At 49.1% G+C, this 23,990-nt stretch overlaps 7 protein-coding genes across 7 annotated transcripts; 4 read left to right on the forward strand and 3 right to left on the reverse strand.

Annotated features, from left to right (window-relative positions):
* Positions 1-3,156, forward strand: F4807DRAFT_430846 (Rad17-domain-containing protein). The gene has a single exon (XM_047998444.1). The coding sequence runs from the start codon at positions 230-232 to the stop codon at positions 2,909-2,911; it is 2,682 nt and encodes an 893-aa protein (XP_047852839.1). The 5' UTR covers positions 1-229; the 3' UTR covers positions 2,912-3,156.
* Positions 3,157-4,070: 914 nt separating this feature from the next.
* Positions 4,071-5,845, forward strand: F4807DRAFT_430847 (uncharacterized protein). Its single transcript, XM_047998445.1, has 2 exons — positions 4,071-4,910; positions 5,062-5,845. Exons 1-2 carry the CDS (start codon positions 4,613-4,615, stop codon positions 5,322-5,324), a joined length of 561 nt encoding a protein of 186 aa, XP_047852840.1. The 5' UTR covers positions 4,071-4,612; the 3' UTR covers positions 5,325-5,845.
* F4807DRAFT_430851 (S-adenosylmethionine synthetase) lies at positions 5,787-7,978 on the reverse strand. The gene is made up of 2 exons (XM_047998446.1): positions 7,334-7,978; positions 5,787-7,261 (listed from the first exon to the last, which is right to left on the reverse strand). The coding sequence occupies exons 1-2, from the start codon at positions 7,400-7,402 to the stop codon at positions 6,134-6,136; spliced, it is 1,197 nt and encodes a 398-aa protein (XP_047852841.1). The 5' UTR covers positions 7,403-7,978; the 3' UTR covers positions 5,787-6,133.
* A 1,089-nt stretch (positions 7,979-9,067) lies between these two features.
* Positions 9,068-10,732, forward strand: F4807DRAFT_430856 (GPN-loop GTPase). Its single transcript, XM_047998447.1, has 3 exons — positions 9,068-9,130; positions 9,184-9,554; positions 9,651-10,732. The coding sequence occupies exons 2-3, from the start codon at positions 9,507-9,509 to the stop codon at positions 10,512-10,514; spliced, it is 912 nt and encodes a 303-aa protein (XP_047852842.1). The 5' UTR covers positions 9,068-9,130; positions 9,184-9,506; the 3' UTR covers positions 10,515-10,732.
* F4807DRAFT_430857 (uncharacterized protein) lies at positions 10,733-12,126 on the reverse strand. Its single transcript, XM_047998448.1, has 2 exons — positions 11,629-12,126; positions 10,733-11,495 (listed from the first exon to the last, which is right to left on the reverse strand). The coding sequence occupies exons 1-2, from the start codon at positions 11,666-11,668 to the stop codon at positions 10,960-10,962; spliced, it is 576 nt and encodes a 191-aa protein (XP_047852843.1). The 5' UTR covers positions 11,669-12,126; the 3' UTR covers positions 10,733-10,959.
* A 1,388-nt stretch (positions 12,127-13,514) lies between these two features.
* On the forward strand, positions 13,515-15,298 carry F4807DRAFT_461656 (uncharacterized protein; the record flags this gene model as incomplete). The annotated part of the gene is made up of 2 exons (XM_048001709.1): positions 13,515-13,579; positions 13,642-15,298. 2 exons carry the CDS (start codon positions 13,515-13,517, stop codon positions 15,296-15,298), a joined length of 1,722 nt encoding a protein of 573 aa, XP_047852844.1.
* A 1,154-nt stretch (positions 15,299-16,452) lies between these two features.
* F4807DRAFT_452306 (P-loop containing nucleoside triphosphate hydrolase protein) lies at positions 16,453-23,947 on the reverse strand (the record flags this gene model as incomplete). The annotated part of the gene is made up of 7 exons (XM_048000319.1): positions 16,453-17,429; positions 17,575-17,856; positions 17,907-19,568; positions 19,622-20,993; positions 21,051-21,526; positions 21,611-22,429; positions 22,486-23,947. The coding sequence occupies 7 exons, from the start codon at positions 23,945-23,947 to the stop codon at positions 16,453-16,455; spliced, it is 7,050 nt and encodes a 2,349-aa protein (XP_047852845.1).
* Between the last annotated feature and the right edge of the window lie 43 nt (positions 23,948-23,990).

The following is a 23,990-nucleotide window of genomic DNA, read 5'->3' on the forward strand; positions in this document are numbered from 1 at the left end:
GACGAGAGTTCCATTAGATTGGGTATGACGGAAAGTACACTACGTAAATTTGAAAAATCAGCCGCACCATCCTTTTCAGTATTCTCTCTTTATAATTAATTCTTGCTTCTTAAAATCTCAATTTCAGTTTGTCGGAAAGATTGGTTGAAAATTTATGTCGCTTCTCCCTTCGACGTGAGAAATTATAATCGCTAGCAGATGCCGTGCCCTCGTTGCTTCTCTTATCGTCATGGCGCCGCCTACGAAGCGTCGGAGACGAAACATCGTTCACGCTTCTTCGGACGATGAAGAGGAGTCGAAACCAAAGACAAACGTCCTTAGCCAGTACCTATTCTCTTCGCCTGAGCAACGAAGTACTACCGCAGGGGTCTCTCGAGCCACACCCACTTCACCGAGTCCAGTGAGGAAGACCTCTCGTCCCCTCGCCTCTCAACCTCCGAAGCCGAAACAGACGTCGAAGTCTCTTCAACCGAGTAATAATGGGTTCAAAAGTGCTAGTACGAGTCCTGAAAAGCCGAAGACTCGGTCTTTCACGAAAGGCAAACGGGTCGAAAAAGATAAGAGTGCGGATCTAGTGACTATGTTTTCTAGACAAGCACAACGGGCACCGACAATTTCACCGACTAAGAGAGATGACATTATGAGCGATCCAATTTCTGATGATGACGACGTGGGGGAGCATATAGCCGCGAGCAGTAGCCGGGTAGGACAGAACGCCCGCAAGCGTTTCCGAGATTCATCCCAGTCGAGTCAACCGACTAGTGGCCCGGCACTTATGTCTAGCCAGAAGTTCCTTAAACCACCTCGTCCTCAACAGGGCCTTGTTCCAAGCGACGAACAGCGACCCTGGTCCGAACGATTTGCGCCCGTGAACCTGGAGGAACTGGCAGTCCACAAAAAGAAGGTAGCAGATGTTCGCCGGTGGCTTGAAGATGTTATGGCTGGCCGGATGCGCCAAAGACTCCTTATATTAAAAGGTGCCGCAGGAACCGGGAAGACGAGTACAGTTCAGCTCCTTGCTAAGGATATGCGCTGCGAGCTTCTCGAATGGAGAAATCCAGTCGGTTCCCTGGGCGCAAATCAAGGGTTCCAATCAGCCTCAGCGCAGTTTGAGGAGTTCATGGGAAGAGGTGGGAAATTTGGGCAATTAGATATTGATCTTGACTCAACTCCTTCGAGTATCCCCAAGAACGATATTAACGATAATACAAGGAAGATTATCCTCATTGAAGAATTTCCAAACACTTTCACCCGCTCGTCAACGGCTTTAACCGCCTTTCGAAATACTATACTACGATACCTAGCCACAAATACACCATCTCTTGCTACATTTGGCCGGCAAACTTCTTTAGAACCTATTACCCCTGTCGTTATGGTCATATCGGAAACTCTCCTGACCACTACTTCGGCATCTGCAGACAGCTTTACCGCTCATCGACTGCTAGGACCCGAAATAACTCGGCATCCAGGTTGTTGCGTTATAGACTTTAACGCCATTGCGCCCACTCTTCTTTCGAGCGCGCTCGAGTTAATCGTACAGAAGGAAGCCCGAAAATCCGGTCGACGGAAAACTCCAGGACCCCAGGTTCTAAAAAGGCTAGGAGAGATAGGGGATATAAGAAGTGCGGTCTCTTCGCTCGAATTCCTCTGCCTTAAAGGAGATACAGCCGATTGGGGCTCTAAGGTCACATTTACAAAACCTAAGCGCGGAGCGAAAAACGAAGTCTCCTTAACTCAAGGCGAAGTGGAAACCCTGCAGCTTGTCTCACAACGGGAAGCTAGTCTAGGTATATTCCATGCCGTTGGGAAGGTGGTATATAATAAAAGGGATGAACGACCAATGAGTCAACAGACACCCGAAGGCCAGGCTGAAATACTACCTGACTTCATGTCTCATCTTTCTAGGCCAAAACGGTCTGAGGTTTCTGTCGATAGCCTCATCGATGAGACGGGCACCGATACTCATACTTTTATATCAGCTCTCCACGAGAACTATGTGCTTTCCTGCGAAGCTACCGGGCCATCTGATCCAAATTCATCACTCGACTATATCAGCAATTGCATTGAGTATCTATCAGATAGCGATCTACTTTCTCCATCATGGGATTCATTTTTCCGCGGGCGAGGCTCTGGTACATCTTCATTTTCGGGTCGAGACTCCGCGAGTCACGTATTAAGGCAGGACGAGATCACTTTCCAGGTCGCAACAAGGGGACTTCTATTTTCTCTTCCGAATCCAGTGAAACGTATGTCGAAAACTTCCGGACGAGGCGGCGGCGATGCTTACAAGATGTTCTATCCTACGAGCCTTAAGCTATGGCGAGAGAAAGAAGAACTAGAAGGCGTTGTAGACCACTGGGCCTCGAAGTTACTTAAAGGGGACGAAGCGGGCCAAAATCTCACCCAAGGCGCTTCTGCGTTCAGACGACCTAAGTCGGCAGCCAGCAGCGGAGAATGGATAAACAAACACCAAGCTCCTCGGCGCAACAACAGCCAAGTGAAGCAAGCCGAGCCAAGCCAGGATCAAGAAGCGGCTCCATTACTATTCCTAGGAAACTCGGCTCGCAGGGAATTACTACTCGAGCGGCTACCGTACATGGCGCACATAGCCCGGGGACGTAGAAGCGCCATAGGCGCGGTCCGGATGCGGGAAATCGAAAAGGTGACCTCGTTCTCCGGCATCGGGGACGCGGCGGCAGACGAGGACGCGCTCGACGGCGACGACAACGCGGAGCTGGACGGCGAGGCGTGGGCTACGGATAAACCGACGGAGGAAGGGTCGCCAAGGAAGAAGAGGGTTGTCGGGATCGGGTTCCGGCAGAAAAATGAGGCGGAGGTCGGTGAGGGGGCGTCGGCGCCGGCTACGTCGTTGCAGAAGTTGGTGCTTAGCGATGACGATATTGAGGATTAAGCTTTTCCACCTAGGTGCTAGGGCGTTGTGCGGTCTTTGTCCTAAGCAGGTGTATTATACGAAGGGAATTATGACTTTCTCGTGGATTAGGCTACCTAAGTAGGCAGGTACTTGGGGGGAATGAATGGAATGGCGTTCTGATCTGGGGGGATTATGTATGAAAATTTGTAGGCTTAAATGAATATGGCTACTGTTATTACTGATGTAAAATGTAGAAGGAGAGACAATAGATCGTCTAGCGAAGAGCGAGTCTGTTAATTACGTCCTAAGTGATTGTCTTTTGCGATACCTGACCGATTCGGATTCCGGGATGTACCCCGAAGAAACGCTCGAACGGGATACCCACTCGCCTAGATACCTATTTACAGTATGTAGGTGCTTACCTTGTTGGTGGCCCCTTGAAGAGGCTCTACCGGTCTTGGAATCGTGCTACTGGAAATATATAGGTATAGTGCAGATCTCCCGACGGAACAGCCTGCTGAATGCAGACGGTCCGCAGCTAAACGAAGGCGGTTCCCATTGGTTGTACATAACAACCCGGGTCGGTCGTATTTCGTATTGCTCGCTTTCGAGCAAGCCGGGCCGCCCCCTTTTTTTCTTTTGTCCATAAGCGCGTCAACGCCGCCCGGCGCCATCCTATCTAACTTATTGGAACCGATCGAACCGACGGTTGGGTTTACCGAGGAAGGATTAGCGATAGGTACAGATAACTTTGCTATACAATTGACGTTTGGACGTCTAAATAGAATTGGGAATTAGTGTTGTATTAGAGCGGATTTAGCTTCGTCTTCCTTTGTCCCCGTTTCCAGTAGGAATAGTTCCAGGAAATGAAGAAGCGAGGAAGCCTTGCTAACTAAGATGGCTATCGATGGTCTAGGTAGTATAGCAATGCGGGATTTGATCCGTATGACAGAAGCTGTGCCGTTGCAGGCGCTAGGCTCTCATTCCGCGTTGAGCAGGTTGTGGTTTCATTATTGAGTATACGCTACGATCTCCTTTGCCGCGCCACTATATTCTACGAGATTACGTAGGGGCCGAGGTGTGATGTCTTGCATACGTACATATGTTCCTAGTGCATGTATGGTGATAGCTATGGCTTCGGCAATGTCTTGTATTTCCTGCATAGGGACGCCAACGCTCAGCCGTACAACTCGTGATGCCTTACACAAACCAACATGATGGCAATGAGTCGTATTCTGTCCTTTCATATCGCGCCGTTGAGCTCATACACATTTAAGTAGGTCCCCGAGTTAATCTCGGGATTTGAAATTTGTTGGGCAGTAAGTCTGGAATGATGGTTAATGGATCTGATCTCTATACCGGAGGGAGAGTTCCTATTGTGGATGTAAACCCTATAGCTAGGTCATGTTTATCTTCACTATCCTCTTCACGACGCCTCTATGTGGGCTCTTTAGCTCAAGCTGAGCCAAATTTCCAAGACCCTCTTCTCCATTAACACGAATATTGCCGAGGCCCACCCGAGTGATCGTCTACCCCGGGTTCAAGCTCAAGGCCGGCGTTGAGAAACTGAAGCTGGAAGATAAAGGGACGAGGAGTCCAATTTACTTGTTGCTAAGAAGGTCCTTATATACCAACCCGCCCTAAATACCAACGCCAATAGTTCGTCGACTTTTCTAGGACGTCATTTTTCAATTAGCTACCATAGGAGGAACAGAAATAGAAACCAGAGCAGAGGCGGAAATGCCATCCGGCCCGTCTACTCCTACACAAGGATCACGAACAAGAACAACAGAAGACTCAGGACGGCCTCATGCTTCAGAATACAACCACAATCGAACCCCACGCTCAACATCTCGCCCTCCCTCATCATCCTCCAATAACTCAAACCCCCCTTCTCTATCATCATCCCCTATATCCCGCTCCTCCTCCAACACATCTACACCCACCATCATGAGTACAACCACCACCACCACCACTGCCACCAACAACTACAACGACGACGACAACAATGCAGATAACACCGACGACGTTCCACAAAGTCAGTATTTCCCCTTCCTTCCTTCCTTCCTTCCTTCCTCCCTTCCTTACACAGCACACCCTCCCTTTCCCCAAACCCTCTAGTCTCAGGCCACACAATGGAATATTCCACCGTACACGCACCATACTAACCCCATCCTCCCCAACCTTAGCCCCAGGAACACCGCGAACGCGCCTCTTCCAAGCGAACTTTCTCACGCTCCTGACCCTGCTCCCAGCGCAGCGCTACCCTCCCTCGCCCACATCCCCCACATCGCCCCGACCGCGATCTCCCACCCCGCGCTCCGATTCCGATTCCGCGGATCGCGACCACGACGGTACGCGGACGAGCGCCGAAGACCGGGATCGGGGACAGAATTGGGGTCAGGGTCGGAGTGGGGACGAAGGCGGAGGCCGAGGCGCAAGGGGTACATAGGTAGAGATGGCAATGAGAAAGAAGTACCTACCTGATAGGCCCCTTACGTCAGTTAGTAAGCAGGTATGGAGAAAGGGTGTGCGAATACACGTCAGCACGGGTAGTACGGGGTAGTGGGATCGATGTTGGGAAACGATAGAAGCGAAACCCGGATGGATAGGGTACCTGCCTAGGTACCTATTAGTTTACTCGGGGCTGCTCGGGGCCGCTCGGGGCCAAGCTACATCCTTGCGATTTGGCCCGGAAGGATTTTGAGTAAGGGGCCATAGCTTGGGATTGATTCAGGTTTTAGGTGATTGAAATCAAAAGTATCATCGGATCTATAACAGCCATACTTCGTGTAAGATAGGTGAGGCGAGACAGAAAGCAGGTTACAAAGCTCCAACAAAATGCGGAGCATGCTGAAGCAACATTAGATAGAAACAAGAACCTTCACATCACGCAAAATTTGACACAGGTAGGTACGACAAGTGGTATCATATTTTTGTCCTGATCGCTGTTCGATATAGGATATTGCCGTGTTGAAAAATGCAATGCGGATATTTACCCATCCGTCGCCTTTAAAAGGCCCCGGTGACCCCGTAGATGTCACCTTTATCTGTGCCTTTGCCCAAACCAGGTATGTTGAAACCGTACGCCATGCTGCCATGCCCGTTAAATTTTCATGACATTTTCCGATGAGGGAATCCTATGTCTTCTAGATAACACACCCAACAACGCCGTTCGCAATGCAGAAAGAAGTTGATTCTTCCGCTACTTTATAAATCTGAAAAATCCCCTCAGCGGAAACCTACAAAATGTTAACAGACTTAAAACTTCAGGGTCTTAGGCTGCTCCCAGGTGAATTCCTGGTTGGTGCCGAAGTGGCCGAACTTGGCTGTTTGGTTGTAGATGGGGCGCATCAGGTTGAGTTCCTTGGCAATAGCGCCAGGTCGGAGGTCAAAGTTGGCCTTGACGATGTCGACCAATTCCTCGGCAGTCTTGTCAGAGGTGCCGTAGGAGTCGACGTAGATAGAGCAGGGCTCAGCTACACCAATGGCGTAAGAGAGCTGGACCAGCGCTCGCTTGGCGAGGCCGGCAGCGACGAGGGACTTAGCAATCCATCGAGCAAGGTAGGCGGCGGATCGGTCGACCTTGGAGAAATCCTTTCCGGAGAAAGCACCACCACCGTGAGCACCCCAGCCACCGTAGGTGTCGACGATGATCTTTCGGCCAGTGACACCGGCGTCACCCTGAGGACCACCGATGATGAAGAGGCCGGAAGGCTGGAGGTGGAGAATGGTGTGCTCGTCGATGTACTGCTTGGGGATGACGGAGTCGATAATCTTAGACTTCAGCTCCTTTCGGACCTGCTCAGTCGTAACCTCCTCGCTATGTTGAGTAGAGATAACGATGGTGTGGACTCTCAGGGGAACGACAGCACCGCCGTCGTGCTTGTACTCCATAGTGATTTGGGTCTTGGTGTCAGGTCGGAGCCAGGGGAGGGTTCCATCTCGGCGAGCCTTGGACAAGGCCTGGTTGAGCTTGTGGGCGAGAAGGTGAGAGAGAGGGTGGAGTTCGGGGGTTTCGTTGGTGGCATAGCCGAACATGAGACCTTGGTCACCAGCACCCAGCTCCTCCAAAGCCTTCTCGTAGTGAAGACCTTGAGCGATATCGGCCGACTGCTGCTCAATGGCGACCATGACGTTGCAGGTCTTGTAGTCGAAGCCCTTGTCGGAGGAGTCGTATCCGATCTCCTTGATAGCGCTTCGGATGACATTCTGGTAGTCAATGGTGGCCTTGGTGGTGATCTCACCGAAGACCATGATCATACCGGTCTTGGTGGCAGACTCGCAAGCGACCTTGGAGAGGGGGTCCTGAGCAAGGCAGGCATCGAGGATGGCATCGGAGACCTGATCACAGATCTTGTCGGGGTGACCCTCACCGACAGATTCGGACTGAAACAGCCAGTTAGCAGGAGACTCGGGGGGAGAGTGCCTGCTGAGACAAGACATCTAATCCATACTTACGGTGAAGAGGAAAGCCCCGGCGTTCCGAGGGGTGCTCAAGGAGCTGGCAAAGCCGTTGGTAGCAGGCATCTTGAAGATGTAGATAGCGAGAGAGAAAAATAGAAATCTAGTTAAACAAGCTGCTATATGTAAGTTAATTCTAAGCAACCAAAGGAAATGCTAAGCCCAAGAGTGTCTCCTGGAGGGTAAAAAGAGAAAAGAATTCTGGGAGGGGGAGGTGAAGTTTAAGAAGGAAAAGAATTGGAAACGGGAGTTTTTCCTCTAGCTTTTCTATTGGTGAAAGGGATAAAAAATCGGAGGGGCAGGAACTAAAGGACTAGGTACTAGGATACCACTACTGGGTAGGTGCTGAAAAGAATACCCAGAATGGCGCAATTTCCGTCCACACAATATGCCGACTTTAAGCTAGGAGCTATTATCTAACGAATTAACGAATAAACTTGACGCTAGTTTTACCTAGGTAACTGCCCGTCCCTTTCCTGCCCCTTCTCTCCTTCTTTTGCTGTGACCTGTCCCTGAGCCGTGGGTCCTAAAGTTTGGGTTGGTCTGTTGGTGGTATCGCTAGCATCGCTGGCATTGGTGGCATTGGTACACATGGGACGACGATGTGGGGCAAGCCCAAAGGAATTTTTCTCCAAAGGAAGCAAGAGGGGCGTAGATTCTATAGAAGTTCGGAGTATCTCCGCTAATTGATCTTCCATGTTTGATAATAAAGTAACTCCATCCGGTTAGTTGTATTACATAACTTATAGAACGATCACTCTATCGGGGTGAAGGGACATCTCCCATCCCGCCGTCTGCTTATCTTCTTGCTTCTCCCCTCAGAGCCTCTCAAGGTTCCGAATAGTTGACCGGTGATGTTGTACATGCGTGAGAGAGGGTAAGATTGCGTGCTAGTTGCTTGGTTTCTCGCATCCTGTCAGCAGAAGTACATGGGTTAAACATGATTGCCAGGTTATGTACATTTATTTCTTCCTCGCCGATGGTTTCTTTTCTTTTTCGGAGTGTTTCGGTAGGCGAGTACCTTGATAATGAGTTTACTCGAGGCAACCTGACCTTTTTCCGACCTCCGGTCTAGTTCAAAGCTACCTCGAATGCAATATCGCAGACAATATAAGGAATATTATGCAGAGTGCGGGGCATTTCTATCAATTGAAACTCACCTCATCAGCGTCCATTGAATGCTACGATGATCCATATGCACATAGATCCATAGATCCCTGATTGCCACGGCTGCCCCTCTCCAAAACGTGCACTAGGCGTGTAAATCGACAGGGTCCCAACTTCGGCATGTGTCGCCCAGTCTTAAATGGGCGCCTGAGAGGATGAGTCTATGAATTATAAAGTGCTGTTGGTACCGAACCAGCCCAAAAGGTTACGATTGTTGCATATAACAGTCAGCCCGACTTATCAAGTTACGAAATCATCCAACCACTCTCCTTGTCAGATAGGTCGATCGGTTAACCGTCCCTCCCGAGCGAAGGATCTTGGGACCCCTTCAGTTTTATCTCTCGTGCCTAGAGTCCCAGAGACAAAGTCCGCAACCGGTGGTCCACTCGCTTACCTACAGACATTGTATGGGGCCTGAGTGCGGCTATGGGTGAAAGGTTCTGCCGGAAAACCCGGCCGTAGGTAAGCGGAGCGGGCCATCTGCTAAACTTGCAGAGAGAATCAGGGGTGAGACGCAATTGTAGGCTGGGTATTAGTTTATCCATTCGGGCGGTGAGCGAAGGTAGGGGTTTACCTAGGTCAAGTCGTATGTTCTATCTATTCCTTCCTATTATCATGTTCACGCATGTAAGTTTAGTAATTATACATTTATTGAAGTGACTTAGGTAACGAAACAATAGCACCCTGGAGGCTTAACATCTGAATTCTAGCTTACGAGATATTCTTGTCAGCTGAGACCCACATGTATTGTACTTTGGTACTTCGTACTACTCCACCATCTTAGACCCCTGCTCAGTTTCTCAACCCTGGACCCCTCTACCTTTTACCCCTCCATTAAAAAAATCCTCGACTGGGCGCAAGGCGACAACCGTCTAACCGGATCACGTCAGAGCACGAGGCTGAAGCTGCAATATCTCGTTTTGTAATACCGAACCTTATTGTCTTTGAATTCGGCCGATCGCATCATCAGCCTATTTACCATAAAAGGCCTTGATAGTACATCATGAGTAAGTTCGGGGTTATGGTGATGGGCCCCGCCGGGGCTGGCAAGGTATGTGATTATCTCTTTTGTTGTTATTAAAACTGTCGGATATATTATTTCTATATTCGATGATATACATGAACTAATGCGCTAATCTGTCTCAAGTCTACCTTCTGCGCCGCCCTCATAACTCACCTACAACTCAACCGCCGCTCATGTTTCTACGTCAACCTCGACCCTGCCGCTGAGTCCTTCGAACATGCGCCGGATCTAGACATCAAAGAGCTCATATCGCTCGAAGATGTAATGGAGGAGATGAGCTTGGGGCCTAACGGCGGTCTTATTTACTGCTTCGAGTTCCTCATGGAAAACCTTGACTTCCTCACAGAGGCTCTAGAGTCTCTTACAGAGGAATATCTAATCATCTTTGATATGCCCGGTCAGATCGAGCTCTACACCCACGTCCCTATATTGCCGGCACTCACTAAATTCTTAACTCGATCCGGTTCCCTCGACATCCGACTGTGTGCTGCTTATCTTCTGGAAGCTACTTTCGTGGTGGAGAGGGCCAAATTCTTCGCCGGCACGCTAAGCGCCATGAGTGCCATGATCATGCTGGAGATCCCGCACATCAACATCCTGTCCAAGATGGATCTCGTGAAGGACCAAGTTCGCAAGAAGGATCTAAAGAGATTCCTCACCCCCGATTCCGGTTTACTCGACGATGATCCAGTCGAGATTGCCCGGCAGAAAGCAGAGGGTACCACAGGAGAGGAAGTCGAGGCCGCAGATCCCCTAGACAAGGATGCTGTGATGAAAGGTGCCAGTTTTCGACGGCTGAACAGAGCAGTTGCAGGTCTTATTGAGAACTTCAGCATGGTCAGCTATCTGAAGCTGGATGTACAGGATGAGGACAGTGTTGGGGCAATTCTCAGCTACATCGACGACTGTATCCAATACCACGAAGCACAGGAGCCCAAGGAGTTGAAGGATGAGGAGTTTGATGATATGGATGGGATGGATGGTTAATATCCGGAGGCTCCAAATGATTACTAAGGCTATCAAGGGATGATAGGGTGAAAAAGATACAGGAAAATGGCAACTGATACCCAGGGATATGAGGGCACATTCTGGGAGTCATGTTACTTGCATAGCAACGGCGTTGTGGATTTAGGACACCTTGGCTGATACCAAAAAATTGATTTACATTGGGCAAATCACATCAATCATCACATATGAATCCGGTGATTTTGGCATGATGTTTATTCATTCTCTGTAAAGAGCTTCCTTAGTCATTTCTCATGTCCTGAACGAAGAACGTATCGTTACTCAAAGAATAACCTGCCAAATGGATATCCCTTCCAACCCCCATCATTAAACATTCATCCATTCATCCAGGTCCCGTGTAATTCGCAAGTGTCGTTCGTATTCCGCAAAACGGTGCGTTCCCCATATCATAATCCCCCAAAACTAACTACCAACCGTTATTATTCCTCGAACGGGAGTAGCCGCCGCCCGAAGAAGGCACGCGGGGACCGGTGCCGCCGAAGTCGCCGCCGCGCTTGGTCTGGGCGTCGAACTTCTTGTACTCGCTGAGCCAGATGTCCTTGACGAGGGCGGCGTAGCCGGCCATCTTGCCGACGAAGACGACAACATCGCGGATGGTGGCCTCGGGGCCGCGGCGCCAGACCACGGCCAGCATGGCGAAGACCACGGCCCAACCTAGCATGCGGAAGGCCAGGCGCGTCATGTACATCATCGTGCGGTGCACCCAGGCGACGATCTGCAGCACGAGCACGAAGGTGCCGAGGACGAAGGCGAGCACCACGACGTCGGGCGAGTCGTGCAGGGCTTGGAGGGCGCGGGCGAGGATCGGCGCGAAGAGCGGCGAGAGCACGGTGCCGAGCTTGTTCAGGACGGCGCTGGTTTGGCGCCATACGGCTTGCAGGGTTGTGGTCGGGTCTTGGATGTGTGCTTGAAGAAGCTCGAGGGCTTGCTCGGGGACGATGCCTGGTTTGTCCATGTTAGTGGATTGTCGTTCATTGGGCAGGAATGAGGATGTGAGGATTGCGAGATGGCGGTGGGTGATGGTTGTGGTCTGGGTATAGAACGCGACGTGAATGAATGAGGCTATTAAACATACCTTGCAAGGCGTCGAAGATGACGGAATCGCCTCGATCCATGGCGTCGAGTGTCAGACTGCCTTCTCTTGATAGGTGGTAGATAATCGTAGGTGGCTGCGTGATAGCCGTGGCTTTGTAGAGGAACGCTTCGTCCGTAGAAGAAATTCGGTCACTGCTATCTATGCTGGATGTCGTCGGAGAATTTTTGATCGAGTCGATCAGATTAGATAGACAGGTTCCGCCAAGATTTCAGCCCGGAGGCGATGAACGGTGAGCGAGCGGTCGAGGTTGCAGTGTATCTAACCAGATGGGTGCAGTCATGCAGTATTTTGTGCGGTTATTGATATGATAATGGTCGGAGATGGACACGTTGACTGGTTGATGGTGGTTGATGGATGGGTAAGGTTAGGTTGTGATGGAAAGACGACTTGCCGACCGGTGTGGTGTGTGTGTGTGTGATATGTATTTTTTATTTTATTTATTGACAGGTCGATCAAGTTGATTTTAACGCGATTGTGTAATGGCGGTGATGACGATAACTAGCATAACTAGCATAACTGCTAAAAATGGTGGAAGGGTCTGCTAAGTACAATCATCTGATTGGTCGATCATGTGTGTGATGTGGTATGTGCGTTATGGAGACCCGTTTTAATAGTGTGACCACTTTAATAGGGGCAGCCAGCTTTTATTGACACGTGCTTCAAAGGCCATCGTGGACTTATATTCATGACAATTCATGATAATCCATAAATCGTCTGGTCACTTCTGCAATTTCTTTATTCGGCATCCTCGGACTGACAGACCATAAAGGGATATCGGCTTGCTGTTAAGTTTGGCAATTCTCCCTTACTTTCAGATCCGTGAAATCTAAGGCAGAAATTCGTCGCCGTATCTCTCGTAGTCTTAGGTACTAGTATCTAAGCGTTGACAGATACTTCAAGTCACACCAACTTTTCTTTATAAAATTCTATACTCTAAATGAATTCTGCCTACTACTCCCTACTCAATGACTTACATAATAGCAACAAATAAGCCGCTTCCTTGTTATCTGTCTTGACTAACTCCCATCTTCGATATATCTCCGTGGCACTTTCCATAATAAGCGAGATAGGGTCTCTCATCATTCAAGAGCAATAAAGCACAGGCTTATACTCTAATAAGGAACCCATTGTACACTATTTCCCTAAGGTGCGCTCAAGGAATTATAGTGAACTTCCTTTGTTAATCAGAGATACCTAAGTTCTCTGAAAATAAGGCAATATAGTAACTCAGTTAATATTCTGACGAGGAATAACTGCTAAGATTCCTTAGATACCAGCCAACCTTGAACTACCTACCTAGCCAATGGCTCTTTACATCAATACATGGTTTGGATGTATATACATTCAAATTAAGCATTACATACATGCAATAAACCCATGTAATTATTTAAAGAGCCGTAGCTAAATTGAGCTGCCCTCGCCAACTTCGAGTTAACACAATACCCCTTGTTGCTTAACTCAGGATAGCTCCGGCTCTACTTACTCCATCTCCGAATATTTCAACATATAACAGTGTAATAATCAATATTTTATATGTCAATGTTACTACATTGGATTGTGTTGAGTTATTGCCCCATGTTACACAGCTGCCATTCACCACCACGGTCGAATAGGGGTATTTTGAATTACAGTCCGATACAGTAGCATTAGCACATGATACATAATCTGACGCCGTTCTGCATGAAGTAACAGGTCTCGTCTATTGAACCAATGACTTCAATGTGCCCGCTTCAGGGAGGGGAAAGACAGTAAGATGATGATCCGCAGCAGGACTTGCTGCCTCATCTGCTCATCCTTTTGTCGACTGGGTATATTCTGTGCTCTAATCTCAGCCTTACCTCTTTACTAAGCTTCCTGGAGACAAGATGTCACTCAAAGGGTCAGCTTCTGGACCACTTTCAGGTCATGTCGATATTTCGACTCCGGCGCTGTATGTGACCATGATGACCTGGTATTTGTCGAGTATACCACACTAACGTCGTTCCTCCACAGACCACGCCCATTCAAAAACATGGAAGAGCGCGAGCGCCTTTCACTATTCTTGCACGACACTGATGAACCATTCCACGCTTTCTCATTGAAAAACGACAGATCCGAGAGGTTATCATATGATGTCGATCAATATTCAAGACTCACCATCGATGACGCCCAAGTAACTGCCGTTAATAGTACGCACTCTTATCGTAACAATCGCACATACCGGGATATAGTTGCGGATTCTACCGAGTTTGCTCATCATTGGGAGAAGATCGTCGTCCCCTACTTGAAGCAAACCATCTTGAGACGCTCAGATGTGCTGTCTGTGGGTGTGGTTCAAGCAGCGTCCGGTGACAGGAAAGAGGTCATAATTTTATCCGGGCCACAATTGGACAATTCTCGAAAGGATGAGCTGCGAAATCGTATTCTAAAAGGATTGCCTGAAACTTTTCGGGGTACGCTTAACTTCCATTTTTCGCAAGGAACCATGGTTTCTGCTCAAGCACAAGATGACACCTTTTGCGAACCAAAGAACCCTTTCTGGCACCGAAATCCAATGATGGGAGATTCGGCAGGTGTCTTTGACGAACGGTATGAGGATGACACTGACAAACAGGGTGGCAGAACTCTAGGCTTACTCCTCCAGATTGATGGAATCGGATACTGGGTGGTGAACTGTCACCTGCTAGAGGGGGCTATCAAGAGCTTGAAACGTGATCAGATTAAACTTTACCAACCATCGATTCAGGACTATGCCTGCTACAAAGACCTGCTTCCCAAGTCAGAGAGCAGTGACAAGCCACCTATTGATGAACTTGGACCATTTGCTGCATGGTCTGGAGAGCCATACGGGACGACACGAGAGTCACTACATCCATTCAGCCATGATGGACTTGGACATTCCGTCGTTACAGATTGGGCCGCCTTTCAAGCTCGCAGCTCGCATATAAATAAATTGAGGATCCCCAATACGGAAGACGAAAGTTGTAATTACATCTGCTTCGGCTCCGACGTCATCCCGGGAAGGAAAGTAAAGATTTCTGGTCGGACTAGTGGTCTGACCGAAGCCTTTATCTCCCTTGTCCCCTCTATTGTTTTCCCTCACACGAGTTACCTCGAACGAGAAGGTGACCATTTCGTCATCAAACATGGGAATGGTACCGGTGTCTTGACGCGAGAGTGGGCAATCTGTCATGACGCCACAGTAAAATACGATGAAGAGTACAAGAATTACATCACGGATGGCGCTGGAGTTCCGGGAGACTCCGGATCTCCTATCATTGACGCCGTCAACCTAAATTACTACGGCATGTTATGGGGCCGAAACGAGTACTCGAATTGCGAGATCGTCAACGCTTACGGGCAGGTGCAAAGGACTGTCCATATCCCTCGCGTCGCCTATTTTACTCCGTATAACGATCTCTGCGACGATATCCAGGAGAAAATGGGCTCTCGAACACGCCCAATGCTTCCAGACGGTTCAATACCTTCTCTAAATGTTGTAGAAGATGAGACACCTGGAATTGATCTACCTCGGCGCTCGAGTGCGGCCACTCGTTCTAAGCCTAAGCGATCCTTACCCGAATCAATCAGGAAGATGCTTGCCGTTGCTACATCGCCACCAAGCAACACGCTTCATGTTCCCACATCACTTCCTATTCGTACCGTCTAGCACGTGATTGGTATAAGAAATGTTCAGCGTTGTCATCTTCATCAATACCCAGGCGCGATTTTCCGATTTGGTCCCAGGAGAACCATGGAAGGCAGTTAAATACCCGTTCCATTCAAACTCATAACACAAATAGAGTTGAATCAATCCCTTTGCCGTGACATACGAATTCGTTGGTAATTTTAAGACGATGATGACTTATGTAATAGGGGTAGGTTAGCCACTTTTAAACTTCGTTAACACGTGCTTAGAAAGATCTCCAACGGCCTCATAGGCTAAGGGAGATTAATAGAGTAATGCCTTCCTATATGTACATAAAAATTTGTAAATTGCCTTACTTCTTTTGAACATTCCTTTACTTAGCATCCTCGAGTTGGGATCATAAATTGTGCCCGTACTATGAAGCTAACAGGTTTTATATCAGTAATTCTCGCATTGAAATTGGCGGCTAGCATGGGCGTTTGGAAGATATAGGGGGTAAGGAGTAACCGCCAAGCGTCGAAGCCGGCTTTCCCCTTTTACGTCTCCCGTTCCCGCGCGCCGGTGTAGGGAGGAGAGCACGACAGCCCTAGTGGCATGGTGGGGAAGCCATGACCTCCTTATGCTCATTTTTCTCTTATATCTTCCAAAAAGACGTTGTTTCTATCGAGATTACCATGTAATTTACCGTATAAGAGGTGATAAGAACCTAACTGTCAGAAGCCTCCTCTGTGAGAGCTGATAGTCAGAGGTCTCGCTAGGGTTAGCTAGTAGCGGAGAAGGATCGGGAGTTGGCTTGTACGAGGCCGCCTTGTTGGCAGTTGGCCCTTGCCTGTAGACAAAGGAAGGTCTATGTATGTATACCGCATTCTTCGGAAGGGAGTACTTAGAGCTTCTCGCGCAACAACGTCGTTATTCCCTAGCCCTTTGGTTCCGCCTCGTGACACTAATCTTTCATCATAAGGTTGGCATTATTTGGATGACGACGGTACGACTCATTCAAATCTAAACACATGCCATTAGAAGTTTAAGGAGATCATTGATAACTTGAACCCATACTCCTATTCGAAAATCTCATCAGTAATTCAGCCAAGGACATAACCACACCATTCACATTCATAACGGACATCACCTAAAAGCCATCTATCCTCACCTCACTCTTCACAAACCAACCCCCCTCAAAGCCCCAAAGCAGCATCACCCACAAAATGCGTCCCCCCAGCACACCTATACCCCCCGGCCTGCTTAATCCACTCAAACCCCACGGGACAACGCCCGATAACCTTCAGCTTCGCCTGGACCTCCTTCTCCTTCCTCATCGTCTCCTCCTCCTCCCTCCTCTTCCTCTCCTCCGCGTCCCTGCGCCTGCGCGCCTGCTCCAGCAACCTTAGCTGCTCGCGCCGCTTCGCCTCGTCCTTTTGGCGCTGGAGCGCGGCTTCCTGTTCGCGGACCGCGCGCTCCAGCTCCGCGGCCTTGCGCTGCGTTTCGGCGAGCTCGCGTTGTCGCCGAACGGCTGCGAGCCGGTCGAGTTGGAGTTGCACCCACACGGCGTTGGAGACGCCTGCGTCGCGGATGGATGCCAGGTTTTTCGGTTCGTCCTCCGGGCCGTCATCTTTCTTTTTGGCCGGTTCGTCCTCCTTTTCCTCCTCTGGGGGAGGAACTGTGTCCGTCGCAATCGAGGTGGATACTTGTGGTGGGGGCGGAGGTTCCTGGGAAGCTTGTCGCTGCTGGACGGACAGTTCTGGAGGCGGAGTGAAATAGGGGAGAGCGGACGCGGCTCGGTCCGTGCGTTCCTTGATCATGGCTTTGATCACTTCTATGACGAGGCTTTCGGGTACGACCCGGTTTGGGTCGGGTGTCTTCGATTTCATGATCTTGGAGAAGACGGATCTTGCGAGAGTCTGCACATCGCGAGCGTTGCCCCACGATGGAGTCTGTGCGAGTGTGCCGAATAGGTTTAGGAGCTGGCTGTCCAAGGTGGGTGAGTCTTCGAGGACCTTCGTGTTGAGCTTCTTCTTCTGGAGACATTGAAGAAGTAAGTCGCGACAGTGACGTGGTGGAAGGCTAGAGAATACCACCGTTTCCGGAAATCTGCTGGTTAACCCGGGGTTCTGGTTCATCAATCGATTGATATCGTTGTCATAACCAGCGAGAACTATATTGCTCGAAGTCAGCCATTGCTCTCAATAAAGCCCCGCCATTAAACCGACTCGCAAAGTTTGTGCCGCAGCGATACGCTTTCACGTCGCCCAAAATTTGGGAAAATAGCTTGGAACGTTGAGAGACAAAGTTGTACTTACTGACGACAAGTTTGTTCTGGTACTTCTCCTTGGTGAGACAGTCGACAATCTCATCCATGGCCTCCTTAGCAAAGTGGCCTTCGGCAAGCCTGTATGCCTCGTCGACGAAGAGAACTCTGCCAAGAGCATCGTCGAACTTCTTCTGCACCTTGGGGCCAGTCTGGCCGACATACTGACCGATCAAGTCAGTGGCAGAACATTCCACGACGGTTGCTTCTGCAAGGAATCCCATATCGTAATAAACCTTCCCCATTTTCTTGGCTGTCGTAGTCTTTCCGGTTCCTAAGGAGACATTAGAACTGTTCGGATACTCAATAAAGAGCAACACCTACCTGGTGGTCCACGGAATAGAAATCCGAAGGGGATCTGCGTGACAGGGTCCATATCCATAGCCTTCATGTTTTGGACAACTTGCTGATATCCTTCTAACTGTTCTATGATATCATCGCATCCGATGACATCCTTGAATAGCATGCGGACGTTGGTGGCGGCGCGATCACTTCGGTCAAACTCGGGATCAATATCCTCAGGCTCCAGTATGTCCACGTTTCTTTTTCCGGCAAGTTTCGAGACGCGTCTTTGCTGCCGTTCCTTGGCTTGATCAAGGATGATGTCGACTTCGCCTGCGTTGCCAAAATTGGGCTTGTTACGGGCGCGGCGGAGCACTTCGATGACAACCTTCTTCGTAGCTTCACCGGCCTTGAATCCCTGTTGCTTGAGTTTCAGGTCGAGGATCTTTCGAAGTTCGCCATCGTCGTAGTCTTCGAAGTTAAACCCGGACGATATGGGGAACCGCCTGGTCAATCCCGGGTTGACTTTCTGGAACATGTCCTCCATCTGCTCCTTATAGCCTAGCAGTAATACGCATCTGTCTTCCAGGGCGGTACTTTGGACTTCCGCGACGATCGTGTCGATGACAGCCTCTTTGTATGGGTCACTGGTGCCTCCAGATTTGGAACCTCCGCTCGCAAGCATGTAAGCTTCGTCGATTATGAGGACCTTGCCTTTGGTTGAATCAAGGATAGCTTTGGTGTTTTTCTCTGACCCCCCGAGTACACTGCCAACGAAATCAGATGGGTTCTTGATAATCACTTCGCCATTGGATAGAAGGCCCAAAGCCTTGAGGATCCCGCCGTAGAGTTTCGCTACAGTCGTCTTGCCTGTCCCAGGGTTCCCAGTGAATACCTTGTTCAATGAACATTCGACTAGAGGCTGCTCCTTTAACTCGCGATCGTAGTTTGTCTGTAGTCGATTCATGAGAGCCTTGACTGCTTGCTTGACTGACTCCAGCCCAATCATGCTGTTGAGCTTCAACCAATCTTTGTTTCCAGAGAATGTTTGGTTTGGAGGTGGTCCAATAATGTCGATTTTTTTCAATAGCAAGTCGTCGGGTACGCTACCCTTTCGCCGTTCCTGGTGGAGGCGATTAGCCTGTCGTCCGAGAACAATTGACAAAACATTCTCGACCTCGCGAGCATTGCCGAACCCTTCCTTTCCCCGACCGCGACCGATGCGGCGTGTCAAAATGCGCATATAGAGTCCTCTAGACCCGCGCTCAACCTTCATGCGGCCGTTAAACTTCTTTTCAAGTTGGTAGTTGAGGATCTTCAAGAGTTCACCGTCTTCATAATCCTGGAAGTCCATTTGGATAGGAATTCGACTGGGAATACCTGGGTTATGCGCGAAGAATGCTTCCATCTGCTTCCGATAGCCAGCGAATACGAAGACGACTTTGCCTCTGAGATTCTCGATTTCCGCTAGCAAGAAGTCGAGTACTTGACCTCCTCCGAAAGAACTGCCCGAAACAATCTGGTACGCCTCGTCTAGGAAGAAAACACCTCCACCCTTATTGAGGATTTCATCTATCAGAGCTTTGCAACCCTGTACACCATCATTTGCCAATCGCGAGCCAGTCGTTTCCTCAAAATGGTCACCGGGGATTGCGCCGACGGAAGACAGGAACTTGGCATATAGTCTAGCCACGGTTGTTTTCCCTATATGGCTGTTAGTGCCCTAGCAAAATCAAACATACTGGGGGGTTGCTTACCCGTTCCTGGATTACCAAGTAGAGCTGCTCCAAATCTTTCATCCTTGATATCCGTTCCTTGACGAATAGAAGTATCAATCCTAGCCTTTATGGTGAGGAACTCTTTCTTCACACTCTCTAGCCCAATCATCCTACACAGGGAGTCGAGGGCTTCGTTGGAAGCATTCTCATAATCTTTTTGATGCTGCCAGTCTGCTTCAGCAGGTGAAGGATTTTCGGTAGTAGGCGGCTGGTCGCTTTCGTGACTGGTTTCGGACACGTTGTCGTCATCTGTTGGGTCTGACTCTTGCGCATTCTCGGTCGGGCCCTGGCTAGGGGCTTCGTCAGGAGATGGGCTATTGGAAGGACGACTCTCATCGCAGTCGGTGTTGGGTTTCGTGACTGATTGGTGCGCAGGCTTCGATTCTTGCATCGATTCTTGCTTCGCTCCTTGCCTCGCTCCTTTCTTTGCTCCTTGAGTTGCTTCTTGCTTTGGATTGAGAATGTTGCTGAGAGGCTTCCTGGCTTGTTCTTTCAATTGGGCAAGCTCAATCTTATGCTGCTTGATCGTTTGCTCTCTCCTCCTCTCCTCCAAGACATCTTGCATGATCTTCCTCTGTGCGGCAATATCATCTTGAATGGCCCTTAGCTGCTTGGCGTATGCTAATTGCTTCGCTTGTCTTTCACGTTCTAGATCCTTATCCCTCCGAGCTTTTCGGTCCCGTTCTTCCTTTTCCCGGCGGCAGGTCTGGCAAGCAGGCGGATTCTTGTCTGAGCAGCTCCATACTAACTTGTGTCCCTGGGAGCACACATCATTCATAGGATGGTAACAAGGCACCTTCGTGTGGTCGACTCGAATATGACACCTCATTGTGCACAAATGCTTGCCACAGGATAGCATCTCATTGCACGGCAGTGCGCAACCTCCATCTGGACATAGAAGATCAAAGTCCTCGACTGAACGAACAATATGTTTCGTCTCCGGATGTTTTTCACATTTGAGTGGAAATCCACCATGGATCTTCCCATTGGCCTTTAAGTGGTCGAAGAGACGAGTCCATTCTTCCCTCCCCTTCTTAGCATTTAAGAAGGTATTCGCATTGCCGATCATGATTAATGCATCCCTGGCTCGCGAGATCAGAACATTCAGCCGCTCTGGTGCACACATAAACCCAATATCACCATTCTCATTGCTACGTGTCAGGGAGACAACGACGATGTCGCTTTCCTCCCCCTGGTAATTGTCAATAGTGGAGAGACGAATTGGGTTCTTATTGACTCTCGCACTTTCCGGCGGAATAATGCCAGCTTGGACCAGATCATGAGAGTCCAGATCGTTCAAGATCGGATCGTGATCCTTGATGAGTAGGTCTCGCAACGACGAGAGTTGACCCTATTGAAAATTAGTGGCCTGGGGACAGACGCATACCGGTCTTGAAGTGAAGCTTACGAGGTAGGGGGTAAGTATCACCAGATCCGTAGTCTTATAATCTTGCTGGCCCAAGTAGCGGACACACTTCAAGATCATTTCCGCCTCAAAGATATTCTGCTTGCTTGATGAAGCACCTTGATCAAGCCGATCGGCAAGGACATCATATTTGACTTCAGGATAGTCGTGGTTAAAGAAAACGATGTCATCTTGGAAGCCACGGAGATGTGGTCGGGTTTTAGTACTGTCAGCATCCTCTAGGTCAGGGTAATTATGTCTTATTAATGCTGATATCTCTGGCCTCATTCTATGCTGTTTTAGCAACGTGCAATGAGGCCGTCCCTGGAGTATAAGCCTTTCAAACAGCGAACGATTAAGATCATACCCATGTCCGACTTCCACAGTGAGACTGTAGTTCTTCACTTTTGGTCGAAGTTGCTTGTGATCTCCGATCTGAATGAGCTGTTTGGTACTAGGTCCCATGGCCGCAAGGATATCTGTAACATATAAGCTTAGTGGTTGGCACTGAAAAGGAGAGACCTAGTTGAAGTGTGAGAAGGGTTGTTTTGGGGTATACATACGACTTTCTAGAATCTCTCCCGCCTCTTCGACGATGATAATACCTGGAGACGCAGCCTGGATTTCCTGGGCGTACATCGAAGCAGCCGTTGTGGTGCAACATATAATGCGCTTACTTCGGAGAACTTGCTCTGTGTTCTCTTTCTGTAGGCTGCGTAGGGTCTTCTGGGTTTTGTTAAAGTCGGCGGTCTGTTGCACGAGGTTGGAAATATGGTCTTGTCGTATCTCCCGTATCCACTGCTGGATTTTTGCAGGCCGTTCTGTTTTGGCCATGCGCCATACACTACCGCACGTAGATCCCAGCTTTTCCTTCGCAAAAGGACCCGGCCCTTTTCCATTTGCCCAGCAATTGAATAGGTAGTCGGGTTTCATTTGACGACCCTTTTTTCCGACTCGAGTCTCGCCGCCCGCTGCTTCAGGCACCAAGAACGCGTCGTAGAAGTGGCTTTCCTCCTCAGAAAACTCTAGATATTCTAGCAGCTGAAGAGGCGAAATTATATCTTCGCGATAGGCATCAAAGCTTTTGTCTATGCTCTCCACTAAGGAGTCCAACTTGGCTTTTTGGGAATCAATCAACTCGCGCCGGGTCTTTGTCCTCCTAGCAAGGTCAACTGTTGGCCGTCCTAGCAGAAGATGCCTGGTTCTATTGGTATACTTCGATCCTAGCCGCACGATGCTACTGTCGTTGATTCCGATATCCAGTAAATCCTCTATAAACTGATCAAGTGCATGATTGGTATACGACAGAACGAGCAACGTCTCCTCTGTATTATCGTGTAGAATCTTGGCTAAGAGACTACCCACGAGAGATTTCCCGGTTCCTGTACCAGTTCAGAATCTGCCAGCATCAGAGTACTTCCATTGTGTGCTCACATACCTGGAGGGCCTTGGATCTGGCATGTCTGGTACGTCAATCCGTGTATTAGAGCTTTGACTTGCGAAGGGTCTAGGTTGACTTGTCGTGTCGTATCTAGCAAGTTCTGCAAGTTATCATTGGTGACGAGGGATGCTTCGAGAGCATCGATGACAGCTACTGGTTGTATAGCCGACTCCATTGGATCCTGGGAGTGAATAAGAATATCATGGCTAAGCTCGATATCGGTCTTTCGCTTCAATCTCTCCAATATTGGTTCGTACGCGAATATAGGGGTAGATGCAAGCAAAAAGTCCACCATTCCTTCTCGAAGAGCTAGTAGAACACCGCTCAACGTATCGGTCCCTATGATTTGCAAGCATAAGCGTGGCGGAAGTAGGGCAAGCTTGTCTTCGTTCCTCTCTAGGGTTGCAAAGGCCAGGAGGTTGTCGTTCTTCATTATGCATCCAAAACTCTGGTGCTTCAGCAATGTTGGTCTCCTTTTCAAGGCATCCTTTCTCTTTGCAATGTTCGTGCCGTGACTTGCCAATACATCATCCTTACATTGGAGCACTAGAGTAAACGGCCGTTCTTTCTCCATAGCTTCCTTGTCGAGGCTTTCTAGGCGTAGATCTTTGATGATCATATTTTTCCAGCTCGGCTTTTTACTCTTACTTCTTGTGCGTTTGATATCTTCGCGTATCTCAGCGAGCATGTCTTCTCTTAGGAGGCGAAACTGATTGTCGAGATGATTGAACGATCGGTCTTCATTTTTCCACTCCAACATTGCGGAAGCTTGCAGATAGAAAGGTCTCTCGGCACACTGCAGCTCAGCGCACGTAGGAAGAATTGATATATCATGGTAATTGACGAAGTCATTATCATGACGGCCACCTGGATTGAAGTCGCGGGCATGGTTAGGTATCTCGGGTTGCGAGTGTTGTATCAAGGCTCGGATTTGTTGGAAGTAGGCCCTGGCTCCTGGTGGACTCGATTTCTCTAGAGAGCCGTCCTGGAAAAGCGATTCTGCCGTCTGTCGAAATGCTTTTGATTGTGATGGCGGTAGTACCATTAGTTGTAGCAACAACCAGGCGAAGCTTTCGACAGATTGAGCTTCGAGCTGTTGCATTTTCACATGTTGAACTAGAGCATTCCAGAATAACGGGGGGTCAACCATAGCCCAGAGTATCTGATTCAATAGCTCTCCATCGCCGACCCTCTTTAGAGTGGGATCTCTTAGGAACTCCAAGAGATTTGTGGTATATGCATTAATGAATTGGGCTGAATTTCCGAGGACGAGGGATTTGTGAAGGGCATCTTGGCCGGATTCTGACGTGACCAGTCTCTCAATGCAGTCCGCTTTGTCGGTCCTGTTCACAATAGACTCGAGGAATTTCTCGGCATCTTGAAGCTTGACAACGGTCTGTTTGCCTTCAAGGATATTGTAGAACAACTTGTTGAGTTGTCGAGTTCGGTACTCCGACATCGTGAAGTCTGTGATATCGAAAGGCCTCGACGGTTGAAGCCTG

This window comes from Annulohypoxylon truncatum (assembly GCF_022578515.1).
Source record: "Annulohypoxylon truncatum strain CBS 140777 unplaced genomic scaffold F4807scaffold_22, whole genome shotgun sequence".
Classification (NCBI taxonomy): Eukaryota; Fungi; Ascomycota; class Sordariomycetes; order Xylariales; family Hypoxylaceae; genus Annulohypoxylon; species Annulohypoxylon truncatum.

Excerpts from the sequence above, each read along its gene's own strand:
- F4807DRAFT_430851 (XM_047998446.1), bottom strand. The coding sequence starts at position 7,402 with ATGCCTGCTACCAACGGCTTTGCCAGCTCCTTGAGCACCCCTCGGAAC. Across the intron at positions 7,262-7,333 it reads CCGGGGCTTTCCTCTTCACC|TCCGAATCTGTCGGTGAGGG; the intron begins GTAAGTATGGAT and ends TGGCTGTTTCAG.
- F4807DRAFT_430857 (XM_047998448.1), bottom strand. The coding sequence starts at position 11,668 with ATGGATCGAGGCGATTCCGTCATCTTCGACGCCTTGCAAG. Across the intron at positions 11,496-11,628 it reads CATCTTCGACGCCTTGCAAG|GCATCGTCCCCGAGCAAGCC; the intron begins GTATGTTTAATA and ends TGGACAAACCAG.
- F4807DRAFT_430847 (XM_047998445.1), top strand. The coding sequence starts at position 4,613 with ATGCCATCCGGCCCGTCTACTCCTACACAAGGATCACGAACAAGAACA. Across the intron at positions 4,911-5,061 it reads CACCGACGACGTTCCACAAA|CCCCAGGAACACCGCGAACG; the intron begins GTCAGTATTTCC and ends CCCCAACCTTAG.
- F4807DRAFT_430856 (XM_047998447.1), top strand. The coding sequence starts at position 9,507 with ATGAGTAAGTTCGGGGTTATGGTGATGGGCCCCGCCGGGGCTGGCAAG. Across the intron at positions 9,555-9,650 it reads GCCCCGCCGGGGCTGGCAAG|TCTACCTTCTGCGCCGCCCT; the intron begins GTATGTGATTAT and ends ATCTGTCTCAAG.
- F4807DRAFT_430846 (XM_047998444.1), top strand. The coding sequence starts at position 230 with ATGGCGCCGCCTACGAAGCGTCGGAGACGAAACATCGTTCACGCTTCT.